Here is a 13,922-nt window from a genome sequence, read left to right as displayed (position 1 = left end):
TAAACATGCGGATCGCTAACTCGTCATTCAGACGAGTTTCTGTAGAAATCATCAACGGACGCTTCAATTCTTTATTACTTTTTACCTATCGGAAAAATAGATCTCTACAATATCTAAATAATCACACTTATGGATATATAAAATTATTTTACCTTAATAGACCACCAATTAATGTAACCTTTAATTCATTGGAGTTTTTATGTGGATTACAACGCATGCTATTATCAATGAAAAATCCAAAATTTTACATGTTGAACTATCGAGCTTTTTAAAAAATTTGTTTATATATTTTTGGTAAAATAATTTTTTTAAATCTATAATTTTAAGTGTTTTGTCAATAACCTAAAAATTAATTTGAACATTCTGATCCGTCAATTTATAAATTTGGAGAAATAAATCAAATTCTTAATTTAAGTTTATTTCCGAACACATAATTCTCATTTTATACTCACATCCTTTAAACTGAAATATAAAATTAATTGTGTTAAATAATCATTGAACAATGAATCAAAATCTTGTTATAAAAATAGATTCTGAAAATATATAGGTATAAATATTGTTTGGATATGATTGTCTCAATTCCTAAAATTGAAGGACCATGATGTCTAAATTAATTTTTTAAGGATAAGTTTGGTAAAATAGTCAAAGTTGTAGATATAAAAAAATTATTTTGCCTATATTACTTTATCCACATGTATGACATTTTGGTCACACTTTGATATCTCAACATAAACTGTTCTAAATTTTTATTTTTGATCACATTATGATATATCTACATAAATGGTGGACATTTTGATCACATTTTAATATCTCAACATAAAATATATATCACTAATAACAGTAATAACATGAACTACACAAACCCACCGTTTATTTTACGATATCTTTATTGCATATATATAAAGGCCCTTGCAAACATATATTTATTGTTTATACACCATAATACTGAAGCTGATGAGAATGTTGATTCATTATTCGAGTATATATAGATCGATCTAGTTCGTTGAATACGTTTCTTCCTTGAAATTAACGGGCGCCACCAAATACACTCTGAAGTTGTTCAATTACACTCCTGTCTAACTGGAATGCTTTAGCAAGAACATCAGGATCTATAGGTCCACCAGTAGGTCCAAAGAGTGCATCAGCAATAAATATAATACCAGGATTCTGGCTATTCAAAGCGGTAATAGCGACTGCATTAGTATTTGCAATATTTAATTGAAAGTGAATCAAACTTTTCGGAAACACGAAAACATCACCACGGTGTAGTACTTTCCAGAACAACTGACTAGGAGTTGTCGTCACGAACCCAACATAAAGGATTCCTTTGATGACGACAGTTATCTCTGTTGCTCGTGGGTGAATGTGTGGAGGGTTTACGCCACCGTTTGGTGCATAATCAACACGAGTTAGAGTGATACCGAGCGTGTTGAGTCCCGGTATTTGATCAACATTTAGGACTGTAGCATTCACTCCGTTTCGATTATCTGTATTTCTTGGAATGTGGAGTCCAGAAAAGAAAAAGTCGTCGGCTACTGTAATATTAGGGCTTTTACAGAACCTTCCATTCACAAATACTGCAATCAGAACAAATATTAGTTTGCATATTGTGGAATATTGAAACAATGGTTTAATAGTCTAATTGGTCAAAATCTTTATCCTCTATCATAATTTGGTAGAATATATTCAATTTAACTTATATTAAAATTTAACTTTTATAACAACTAATGGTACGTCGCCATTTTTTTAACATATGACCGAATAAAATATATTTTTAGAATATAATGCTCGTTAATTGGTTGCTATACAGGTCACCATATGTTTTAGAGCTTTACATAGCATTATATTTTTAGAATATAATGCCACCGATTGACATATAGACTACTTGTAATCTAATTCTTTTCCTTGAAATATAAAAAATTATGTTTTAATACTAATCGAAATATTCATATTTTATTGAAACACATGATAAATATTTGATATAATTCATACTTTTAATTTCAAAACTATCTTTTAAAAAAATTAAGGCTCCAATAAAAGTTTTGCTCGTAACATGGGAATTCTGAAACGTTTATGAAATGGGAATATACTATAGTTAACAAGTTTGAACCTTCAGAAAAGAAAAAACAAGAAATACTTATCGGAATATGATTAATAAGTATAGAAAGAAATGAAAGAATTAGAGCAGAAAATACAAAGTAAAGCTTATAATAATTGTTAATTAGATAATATATACCTCCATTTAAGGGATCATCTATTGCCACACAGATATCCTGAAGAGGGTCAGGGTCATAGGCAGAGGCAAAAGAGCAAGCTAAGGAAAAGATGAGTAAAGCTACAACAAAACCTTTCATTATTCAGTGATTAACAATCTGTAACTAAACTAAAATGTTAAGACAGATTTAAATTATATATCATTTGCTTATGTGACAATTTGGTACCTTATTTTCACTTTGTAATTTTTCAATACCATTTGTTTTATTTTATGTTAGACAGCGGCATAAAATTCAGATCAATTACACCTGAGGTGGCAATAGGGATGAGAATATTCTCCACATACTTATCCACCTCAATTGCTACATGAGATTCGGAAAAGTCTAGATGGTACCAAAGCTTTCTCTTATACATCAATTCGGTACCCGATCGTGTTCTTTTATACTAGTTTGGTACTTTATTTTTAATTTACGAATCTGATATTGCAATTGAATTGATAAATATATGAAGAATATTCTCACTCCGATTGTCACGTGATAAGTCATACAGCCGAACTTTATAAGGTATTATTGCCTGAAATAAAAATAAAGTAAACAATATTAAAACAAATATAAATTAGGTACCAAAATAATACATGAGAGAAAGATTTTGTATCACTGAGGCAATTAACCCTTATATAAAATTGTCAAAGAATTATATGTTAATTTAACCTATAATTTCAAGTCACCAGGGGTTAGAAATCTTATAAATCTTATAAATCTAATGGATATATATATATATATATATATATGAGGCAGGCAGTCTTCAAATAGCTTATTTTACACATATGTTGTCCATATACTAACATATATTTGAACCTGCCAAAAATTTCACTTAAAATTGCATAGATTCTTCTATTTCTTTAAAAGTTTGTATCCAGAAATAGCAACACAATTTACCAAATTTGTGGGATTAAATTCTACTTCTCAACAAACAACTAAATATACGTATATGTGATAAGTCAAGCATGTAGTAGGAAGGGTAGGTTTCTAGTTATTAAGTAATTCTAAATAGTACCCTGTTGACCTTACATTGAATCCATGCAATTTAGTCATAAGCAACCAATAAGCGAAGAAAAACACTTTATAATCCAATTTATACCGCCTCCCATTTCTTTTCTTATATGTCCAATTCTCATTTATTTAATTGATTTTTAAAATTATATAGCTCCAAAAAAAACAATTAATTAATTCCTCCACTCACTTTTTGTTGATAACATTTAATGAGAGAAATAACAAATAACTATTAATTGGAAATGAAGATGGAGGCTAATATTAAAGAAGAAAGCCTTAAACCTTAAAATAATAGAAGAAATTTTTATATAGACTAAACTAAATATAAAAGAAAATAATATACTACCCTTATAATAGCATAATGTAAATATTTTAACATTTTCCCACAAACTCATGATTCTACAGCTATAAGCATCGAGAGTTGTCAGTCAAAAAACGAAAGCGCGAAGGGGTAATGATTCGGTAAACAAATCTACAAGCTGTAAGAAAGAAGAAACAACGGGCTACGTCAATGTGTCATTCTGAAGATGATGGCGAGTAAGATGACAATTAATCTCAATATGCTTGGTTCTTTCATAAAAAAAACCGAGTTACGAGAAATCTGAATAGCACTTTTATTATCACAGTGTAAAGGAGTTGGTCGCCGCAAAGTAAGCAACCATTGTAACCAAACTATTTCACAAGTAGTAGAAGTCATAGCACGATATTCGGTCATAGTTGAAGACCGAGATATAACATCCTAGTTCTTAATTTTCCAAGAGATAAAAGAATCGGCTAGAAAAATACAGAAGCCAGTAGTGGATTTGTGGTCAGTAGGTGTCATGATCCAAATTATTGAGCCGAAACCGGCGCTAGGAAATGAGAATGATAGTTATGAAACCCGTAGCAAGCTAAAATCAATAAAACTTTTTCGCAGTTCAATCAATTAACAATCATATACTCACCCTATCAACGGAAGCATTTAACAAATACACATTTATATACACTAGTGTAAATAAAACAAGTTACTTCGGGTTTACTATTTACGTATCTCATACGTACTAACCCGGCATACATACTACTAGTGTTTGGGGTCATTTGATAAGCTTATATTTGACATATTTTATATATCATTTATTTGCTATTTTTTAGTGCTTTGTTATGTAAAATAAAAGCTTATATAGTTAGTTTCTCTTGTTTTGTAGTTTTTACGAAAAATATAAATATTATCATTTCTGGAGTATTTATGATTGAAACATAGTCAAATGCAAAAATAGGAAAAGCCAGAAGGATTCAGAAAGCCAACCAAGTTCCAAGACCAACCAGTTCCAATCAAATCGAACCGGTCAAGAATAGAATGGCAGAAGCTCAACCGGCCTCCAGTCGACCACGACATCAAGCCGGCCCAGGGCCGGCTGAGGCCTGGAAATGCACAAAAGTTGTGCGCATGGGAGAAAAAGCTAGGACATCTTAAGGGCTCTCATTAGAATTTCCATAATCAACATAAATTGGATTCACACTCAAGAGAGTGATCTTCCTTGACTTGCACCCAAAGAAATGAGTTTTGACAATAAGTTAAAAGCTCATTAGATATGAAACTTTTGGAAACAAGATAAGTCAAGATTGATTCACTCAAGACGGTTATGGAAGGTCTTGATCATCACTCCACTCTCTATGGAAGGAAGATATGCTCAACTTGATCATCACTCAAGTTCCATATGGAAGGAGGATACTTTTGACTTGAGCACCACTCCTATTGGCTCTATAAATAGACCCCATTTATGTAGAGAAAAATACTATTGAGAGTCACTTAGACTTAGACATAAAGTTAGCTAGAGAGAAAGACTCTTGTGTCACATAGGATAAATTACATTCACCATTTTTATCTTGTGTTTCTTATGTACTCAAGGTGTAACAAATCCATTGTCATTGTCAATATGACAATGGATAACTAAACCTTTTGTTTAAGGGTTGATATGAACGTTTAAATATATGATTGATTGACTTTGAATTTATTGGTGATTTATTATCATGTTTTGATTATTAAACCTAATGTTTGGATTTATTTGAAAGATTGATTCATGATGCATGTTTAATTAACTAACTGAGAGATTGTTAATTAAATAGACCTATGTAATCAAAAACTTAAAGGATAACGCCGTGAGAGCGGGTTGGGATTTAGGTAATCTTTGAGTTTGCTTCATAATTATTATTTAGGTGGTTAATTCAGTTTATAATATCGTGAGAGCGAGTTATTTATCAATTAATTAATTGAATTGTGATTTTATCGGTCTTTGAGGCTTGAGAGAGCGGGATTCGATGATTTACAATAGCTCGATTCAAGATAAAATCATCAAGATATTCATTGTTCATGATTTTATATTATATTCGGAATTATTAATCCTGGAGTATTTTAATCTTATTATTTCTATATACTACCTTTTAAATCAATTGAATTTATTGATTTCAATTACTTGAAGTTTATTTGTTAATTGTTCTCTTTTAATTGTTTAATTTAGTCACAAATTCTCAAACTATTAGTCATTAATACCATTGTCTCTATGGGATCGATATCCGTACTTTTGGATTATATTACTTGCGCGATATCGTCACTTGTGGTTTTTGCTCAACATCATATCACGGGAATCTACCGCCGTGGACAAAATACAATATCATAGCCAAATATACATATACTATAAAGACAGACTATAAACAAATAAACATATGTAGTTGTGCTAATCTACGACTCTGGTCAGACATACGCTACTGCAGCAACTACGGAAGTCGGGACTGTACATGCAAAATTTGACTTCCGGTCAAAAGATGGACCTATATCAAAGTCCTCAGTTTAGGCACCCGAAAAACATTTAAATCAACAGAAGTCAGCTATAAGCTGAGTGCGTTACGTAACATATTATCAAAATAAGCATCGCATTTGAAAACATTTTTCATATATACAATCACATTGATATAATCAATTCACGTATACAGACAACTTGATCTGATATTAATCTTAATCATGGACAATTTTTATTCCTATACTTAGCGAAAGTACTGCTTTCTCACGTCTTTTTAGGTAAGGTCCCGAGATAGTTCGACAGAGTTCAACCTATACCCAGTGATACAGTCCCGAGATAGTTCCACCGAGTTCAACTCGTATCACACTCAAATCGAATCGATACAAGGTGAGTCCCGGGATAGTTCCACCGAGTTCAACTTGTAACACACTCAAATCGAATCGATACAAGGTGAGTCCCGAGATAGTTCTACCGAGTTCATGTAATACCCCAAAGATTTGACATCGTCAATTGGACCACGTGTCAAGTTTTGAATCGCCGGAGTGGCAGTAAGGGAGAAATTATTGAAGTAATTAAAATAAATAAGACCCGAGAAGGTCGATTAAAAAATTTCAATATGGAAATCTTGGAAATTTATATCGAATAAAAGAGGTTTAAAGAAAAAGCCAAAAATTAAGTGTAAAGTCCGGTATTATTAATTATTGGAAATAATTAATAATATAATTGAGATAAATTAATAAAAGAATATCGTTGAGAAATAGTAAATTAGAAAGTCGTATTATTTATTTGGTTATAAATCATATCTACGTAGTAGAGTTAAAGCGAGAAATTTATCGATTAGTTAAATTAGAAAGTTTCAAAGAGAAAGAGTTAAAACAAAAGAAAGGAGGGATCAAAGTAACAAATTAGTCATCCTATATATAAACAACATATATGAATTATTTGGATGAATAAGGAAACATCCAGAAAGAAGGAAAAAACGTATCAGGTAGGGAAATCGGCGATCAAGCTTGCGATCGATACGGTTTCTCCGTTTCTCGACGGAATTGAGTGATTCTCGCGCCGTTGGATCAAGAATTTAATTCTCTATCGATTATAAGCTTCATATCAAGATAAGAGTTGGATTTATGATGGTGGAATTGAGTATCTATGGGCTGTTTTAATAAAAATATTACGTTTGAATCGTATGTGTCGGAATTGAGTCGTTTTTGGTTGATTTCGAAGTGAAAAATGGTGAATTAAATGTTTAAATGAATTGGGTACATGTCGGAATGAGTGATAGGTGTGTTTTGGTGTCATAAAAGGCCCTCCTACCTACTGGAATCGCGCCCCAACGAAGAAGGCGCGATGTGCCGAGCCTCAGCACGTCGTACATGCCAAAAATGGTCTATGAATGACGCGCCCCCTTGATTTTTAGGGGGAACGACGTGCATAGGGGGGGGCACAACGTGCCCCTCCCAAAACAGCTCGGGCACGACGTGCCCTGGCCCAACGGTGACTTCCGAGAGTTCCGGTGAATGAAAAATGGTTCCCGTGAGCCTGAAATGAGTATGATACGTTGATGGAACGTATTCGAATTGAATAAAAAGGTATGGAAGTGGTCACGAGTGTCCGTTTAAGTAAACAACAAAGTAATCGGGTTTTAGCGATTGAATAAAAGAGTCACATTTTGGAAGGTAAATGAAAAAGTAAGTGATAACAACACAGATAGACAACCTCTAAAACACGACATAAACCGGGTAAAATACACCATAAAAACAACCAACCGAGCAAGACACAGACAAATACCATCTCAGTCACACCGAACAGAACATAAGGAAACATCATAATCCCAGAAACAATCTCGGTCACACCGAACAGAACATAAGGAAACATCATAATCCCAGAAACAACCCCGGTCGCATCGAATAGAGCATGATGAAATACTATAAGCCAAGAAACCATCTCGGTCGCACCGAGCAGCACACAGAAACACCATCTCGGTTTTACCCGAGTTGGCCTTTCATCGTATAGCGACAACACTGTCAGAACGTACCCTGACATCCCAGACAATATCTGCATAGACAAAGAGAATGAAATCAGGTCTGTCGGCCCAGACAAAGAGGAACAACACACATAGTATAAAAAGCTAAGAAAAAGTAGGTAAGAAGGTTAATTCTCTTTTTCTCTCAACTCTTAACTACCTTTCACTTCTTATTCTTTCTCTCACTAAATAGTTACTGATTAGACCGTCGGAGTGGTCCGCCGGAATCCCATTCCGGCGCCCTTCTAACGGTTGTGCTGTGCCTTTCAGGTATAGCTGCGGAGCAGTCGTCGGATCAGAACGTCGCCGCCGTTTCACAAGTTATCATTTGGCGCCGTCTGTGGGAAAGAAAGTTAGAAAGTTTCCCCCTTTCTATTCTACCAGGAAAAAATAGGATGAGCAGAGCAGAGGGAGATGATCCCGGCACTGGAGATAATAGCACACTCAGCAATAGAATGGGAGAGGGGCTCAACGCGCCGCCACGAAGAGCCACGGGGGAAAGTTCCTTCTGCCCGGCCACAACGTCAGGGGGGGGGGGGTATTCATCCCGGGACTACATCGGGAGTTACCACCCAATACCCGTGGGGAATGCCACTACCGGGAAACGTTCCTCCCACATCATATTTCACCCCCACGCAGCAAACCACTCAAAATTTTTCACTAAGGCCAGGCATGATCCCCATCAAACTTTCGTTCACTCCGAGCACCACCCCGACTCCCAGACCTACGACAGAAATTCAGAACCCCACGCCAGTGCAAATCCAAGAATACATCGAATTTCACACTCGGTAACTGGCTCTCCTCCATCAAGTACAACAAGCCCATGCTAAGCCAGCGACCATAGCAACATCCTAAGGCAACATTACCACCCCACCATACGTACCGACCGCACCACCCCATCCACAAGAATTTTACCAAGGCCAGACAACACCCGAGGAAACTAACCACGAGAAGAATCCACGTGAACAAAACCCAAAGGAAGGACAAGGAATACTAGCCGGACACAGAGCCCCAGAAGGACCAAAGAAAACGCCCAAACGAGTCGAAATCGAGGAAAGCGTGCACAGCTCGGGAGCCGAGTCACCAAAGAAAAAGAATCTGGAGCAAGAAATTACTGAAAGGGTTAGAACCGAAATGGAAAAATTCAGGAGAAAAGAGCCGAGAAACACAAGTTTCTTAAACATCGGAAACCCACTGTCTACCGAGATACGGGAGGAACCTTTCCCGTTAAACTACAAAACACCGCAGTTAGACGACTACAATGGAACAGGGGATCCTGTCACACACTTGAGCTGTTTCCAAGTAGTCATGATGGTACAAAGTTTGTCTGAAGCCGCCGTCTGCAAGCTTTTTCCAACAACCCTAAAGGGACCGGCGGAAATCTGGTATCAAAGTCTGAAAGAAGGCTCTATTCATAGTTTTGACGAGTTAGCAAAAGCTTTCCGAACTCATTTTGCACCGAGCATACAGCGAAAGAAAAAGTCCGGCGACCTAAAACTCTGCTACCAGAAACCGGGAGAAAGTCTACAGAGCTACATTGCCAGATTCAATGCCGAGGCTGTCGAAGTGGGAAACCTGAACGACGATACCGTGATAGATGCAATGAAGGACAACACGACAATGATGGCCTTCAGGGACAACCTGATAACGAATCCGGTGCAAACTTACTCCCAGCTCATGGACCGAGCATGGAATTACATAAATCTGGACGAGGAGCAACGACGAAAAGCCGCACAAACCACAACACAGTTCCAAACACCAAGGCCTATTTTTAATCAGCCGGCTAGGCCAAGAAACCAACAACAAGTCGGTCCACAACGAGTAGAGCCACACCGACCAGTGAAAGTAGAAGACCAAGCCTTCATTCCACTTAATACACCAAGATCACATATCCTAATGTGGATACAGAATAACAATGAGCCAGTGAGATACCCACCCAAGCTTCAGCATGAGGGAGACAGGAAAAAATACTGCCAATTTCACGATGGCCATGGCCACGTCACGGATGAATGTGGAAGTCTAAAAAAAGAAATCGACCGATTGGTGCAAGTCGGTCGTTTAAAAGACTTTGTCGCACAAAACAAAAATTATAGCTCGGGGGGAAGCTACCGGGGCGAGCATAATGGAAAAAGAGAGGAGGCACCACCCTCCAAAAGACAAAATGTATCGGGGGTAATAAACACTATAGCAGGCGGTATGGCCGACCCTGAATACAAACGAGGAAGACGCAAAAGGCAGAAAATAGTGATGAACATATCAGTAGCTAAACCTCTACCCGAAGTAAGTTTCAGCACAACTGATGGCGAAGGAATAGATTTTCCACACCAAGACCCTTTGGTAATCTCGGGTCTAATCGAAAACTTTTGGGTAATGAGGCAACTGATCGATGAAGGGAGCTCGGTTAACCTCATCACGAAGCAGGCATACCTCGGTATAGGATGCTCCGTCCTAAATCTCAAACCGGTCAAAACCCCACTAGTCGGACTGGGAGGAACACCAGTACAGGCAGAAGGAGTTGCGGAACTGACGGTGGAAGTGGGAAAAGAAAATGGCTCACCAGGAGGAGGCCTGGTCGGTATCACAAAGAAGTTCAAAACACTATTCATGGTCGTAGAAATGCCACTTGCTTACAACGTCATACTCAGCAGACCAATGTTATACAACACCGGGGTGATCACATGCATCAAATACTTGTGTATGAAAATACCAACCGAAGAAGGAGTGGTGACAGTTAAAGGAAGGCAAGACATAGCCAAACAATGCTACTTGGTATCAACGAAAGGAGTATCAGAAACCTTGGCCATAGAAACAATGGAGATACCAGACTCGGATGAAGGCAAGCTCGAACCACACGGAAAGTTAGAAAAAGTAAATCTGACAGGAATAACGCCAAGATCGGTCTAGATAGGAGCAGCGCTGCCCAAACTAATAAAACAAGAGATAACCGACATGGTGATCAGGAACGAAGTCGAATTCGTCAACACCCCGGGCGAGATAGAAGGAGTTGATCCGACAGTAATATCACATAAGTTAAATGTCGATCCAAAACATAAGCCGGTCAAACAAAAGAAAAGAGCTTTCGCAGTAGACAGACAAATCGCCATCAGAGCCGAAGTAGACAAATTATTAGCAGCAGGTTTTATCAGAAGAGTGTATTACCCGGAGTGGCTATCAAACGTGGTGCTCATAAAAAAGCCAAATGGAAAATGGAGATTATGCATAGATTTCACAGATCTAAACCGAGCATGCCCCAAGGACAGCTACCCCCTGCCAAACATTGACCAACTGGTCGACTCAACCAGCGGCTATGAAGTCTACTCGTTCATCGATGCAGCCCAGGGATATCACCAGATTCCAATGCACAAAGAGGATGAAGAAAAAACAAGCTTTGTAACCGACAGCGGTACATCTAATATTGGCGTTTATGGATTAAACGTTCTGATATTATGATGTAATAGTGGATTCGATGAACTACAAGATTTACGAGTTCAAGTGTTTGGGGGAAATCAATCGACGTGGCTGTTTATAGCTGTTGTGGATAGCGGTCACTGTGAGTGGCACTTTACTTTTGTGTATTGTTATTTAAAATTATTATTTAATATATTATGAATAAACATATCGCATAAAACATGAGTCGATACATCACTTATCGAATTGCTTTTATCGATTATCGTTTATCGTTATTATCGACTATTATATTGTTTATCGAATTATTATAGTTTTGAAATCAGTGTGTGATCCGAGGAAACATGCTACATATTGGGCGTCAATAGGACTGTGTGACCACCAGTGAGTATGTCAGTCTAGCGTGTATAGATTGTTATCGTGTTATGGATATTATATCGAATATCGAATATCGAACATTGTTTATCGTATCGTATCGTATCAAAGTTGGAATATATATCGAATTGGATACGAGGTTTAACTCGGTTGAACTATTTCGGGACCCGTATCCAGTGGGTTTAACTCGGTTGAACTATCTCGGGACCCTACCAAACGGATCGATCAAATTGATTGTTATCGTTATGAATCTTATATAAGTTATAGATCATATTGAGTATCGTGATTAGGGCTTCAATCCGATCTAATACTGGATTATATAATGTTACAGTATGTTATATTCAATATCGATTATTGATTTACATTTATATGTTTTATCGTATGCGATGTTATATTTTAACAATATTATTAGTACTGTGCCTACTCACTCGGTATGTTTCCAAAATACTAACCCACTCACTGTTGATGCTTTTCAGGTGATCGAAGTCAGATCAGACGAACCATCTCCTTTGTGCCAGAAGTCTTTTGGCTTGCATAAAGCACGCTTTCCTATAGAGCTGCAGTAGTCCGTAGATGTCAGTATACGATTAGAGTTTTGATTTCAAATGGTATTTTAGATTGTAAACTCTGATGCGGTTATAAATGATATTTGCTCATAAAGATATGTTTTTATCCGTTTGATTTGTACACCAATTGCCATGAAAGGAATTTGTCGTGATCATGACTAGAAATAGGGCGGTGCTGGATATGAGATATTGCTTTGTAAGACTCAGGTTTCTACGAATCGTTTTGTATCGGTTTTCAGAAAAGGAACGCAAGATTTTGATAATTATAATTACAATATTTAAAGAAGTTTTCTGAAAACTTTTTATACGTAGTAATATGTTTTAAAGTGTGAAAAATATGTAATGATTCTAGGCTTGCTACGGAATTTGGAGCTACCACTCCCATTCCCTAGCACCGATTGCGGCTCAATAATTTGAGTCGTGACAGTTCAACTCCAAGACACAGGTCCTGAGATAATTCTACCGAGTTCAACCTTGTGACTAACGCGATATAAGTTAGTCTATTTCGATATATTTATATCGTCTAGATCGACTCGACTTTGTGATCACATACTAATTAGGATCGTACACAATTCACGTTTTGCAAATAGTTGTCAAACAAGCAAAATATACAATCCAAACAATTCAATTATAGATTAACCAACACAATAAATTCCATATAATCAATCAATTTATCAAATTCATATAACAATTCTAATCAATACAATCATTTCGATACAAATAATTTATGCGACTCATTTCTCTCTATTCATACAACATATCCTAAATATTATCTTAGTACGATAATATGAGTAAGTAAAATATACTCACGCCTCGCTATCCAAATTTTCAGAATCTTGAAGCCTTGGCCGAATCCTCTAAGCCACAATCGTCAAATCCGTAGCTCGTCGATGTCTCCGCCACAATTACAATTCAAATATGTCTAGATCTAATAAACGTATAATCAATATTTTGAATCCTAAGTTATTAGTTTAGGTCAACTCATTATCTTTGACTTGTTTCCTTTAACATCATTTAAAGTCCTTTAAGTTGATAATTTTAATATCAACATTAAATTTTTAAGCTTTGACAATTTTATTTAAAAGAGAGAATGTATTTAATCATATTAAATACTCATAACTCAAGTCTTAATCCAGCTTTTATCATATTTCAATGGTTATATTAACCAAAGATTAACTTAAATATTCAAAGTTGGCTTTATCGCATTTTACGTCAGTTTTCTGGTTTATGTTTTTAACTTAAAACACTTAATCCCAAACTCATTCTCTTAGCGTTTTAAATACTTAGAAACAGCCCACACACTTCATATAAAACCGTTTTCAAATCAATAATGCCTTATCTCCAAGTTAGATTTCGAAATCCCTTTCACATTACGATCAATTTCTAGCTCTGTTGCTTAACATTTTACACAAAATCAATCGCGTTAGCACCCCAGGAAAGGGATAGCTCGGTCTCTTTCCTTTATTTCTGCCCTCCACCGTTTTGGCAAGGTGAGGGGCCATTTCAGCTA

At 36.3% G+C, this 13,922-nt stretch overlaps 1 protein-coding gene across 1 annotated transcript; it reads right to left on the bottom strand.

Moving 5' to 3' along the window:
* Window positions 1-905: 905 nt before the first annotated feature.
* Window positions 906-2,354, bottom strand: LOC126665443 (germin-like protein subfamily 1 member 20). Its single transcript, XM_050358269.1, has 2 exons — window positions 2,237-2,354; window positions 906-1,577 (listed from the first exon to the last, which is right to left on the bottom strand). Exons 1-2 carry the CDS (start codon window positions 2,352-2,354, stop codon window positions 1,027-1,029), a joined length of 669 nt encoding a protein of 222 aa, XP_050214226.1. The 3' UTR covers window positions 906-1,026.
* Window positions 2,355-13,922: the final 11,568 nt, after the last annotated feature.

Source organism: Mercurialis annua, linkage group LG1-X (genome assembly GCF_937616625.2).
Source record: "Mercurialis annua linkage group LG1-X, ddMerAnnu1.2, whole genome shotgun sequence".
Taxonomy (NCBI): Eukaryota; Viridiplantae; Streptophyta; class Magnoliopsida; order Malpighiales; family Euphorbiaceae; genus Mercurialis; species Mercurialis annua.
The sequence above is the reverse complement of the archived record's forward strand: the minus strand, read 5'-3'. Positions and strand labels throughout refer to the sequence as shown.

What these genes read in the sequence shown, in the direction of transcription:
- LOC126665443 (XM_050358269.1), bottom strand. Translation starts at nt 2,354, where the DNA reads ATGAAAGGTTTTGTTGTAGCTTTACTCATCTTTTCCTTAGCTTGCTCT. An exon ending in AGATGATCCCTTAAATGGAG is followed by an intron (nt 1,578 to 2,236) that starts GTATATATTATC and finishes TTCTGATTGCAG; the next exon opens with TATTTGTGAATGGAAGGTTC.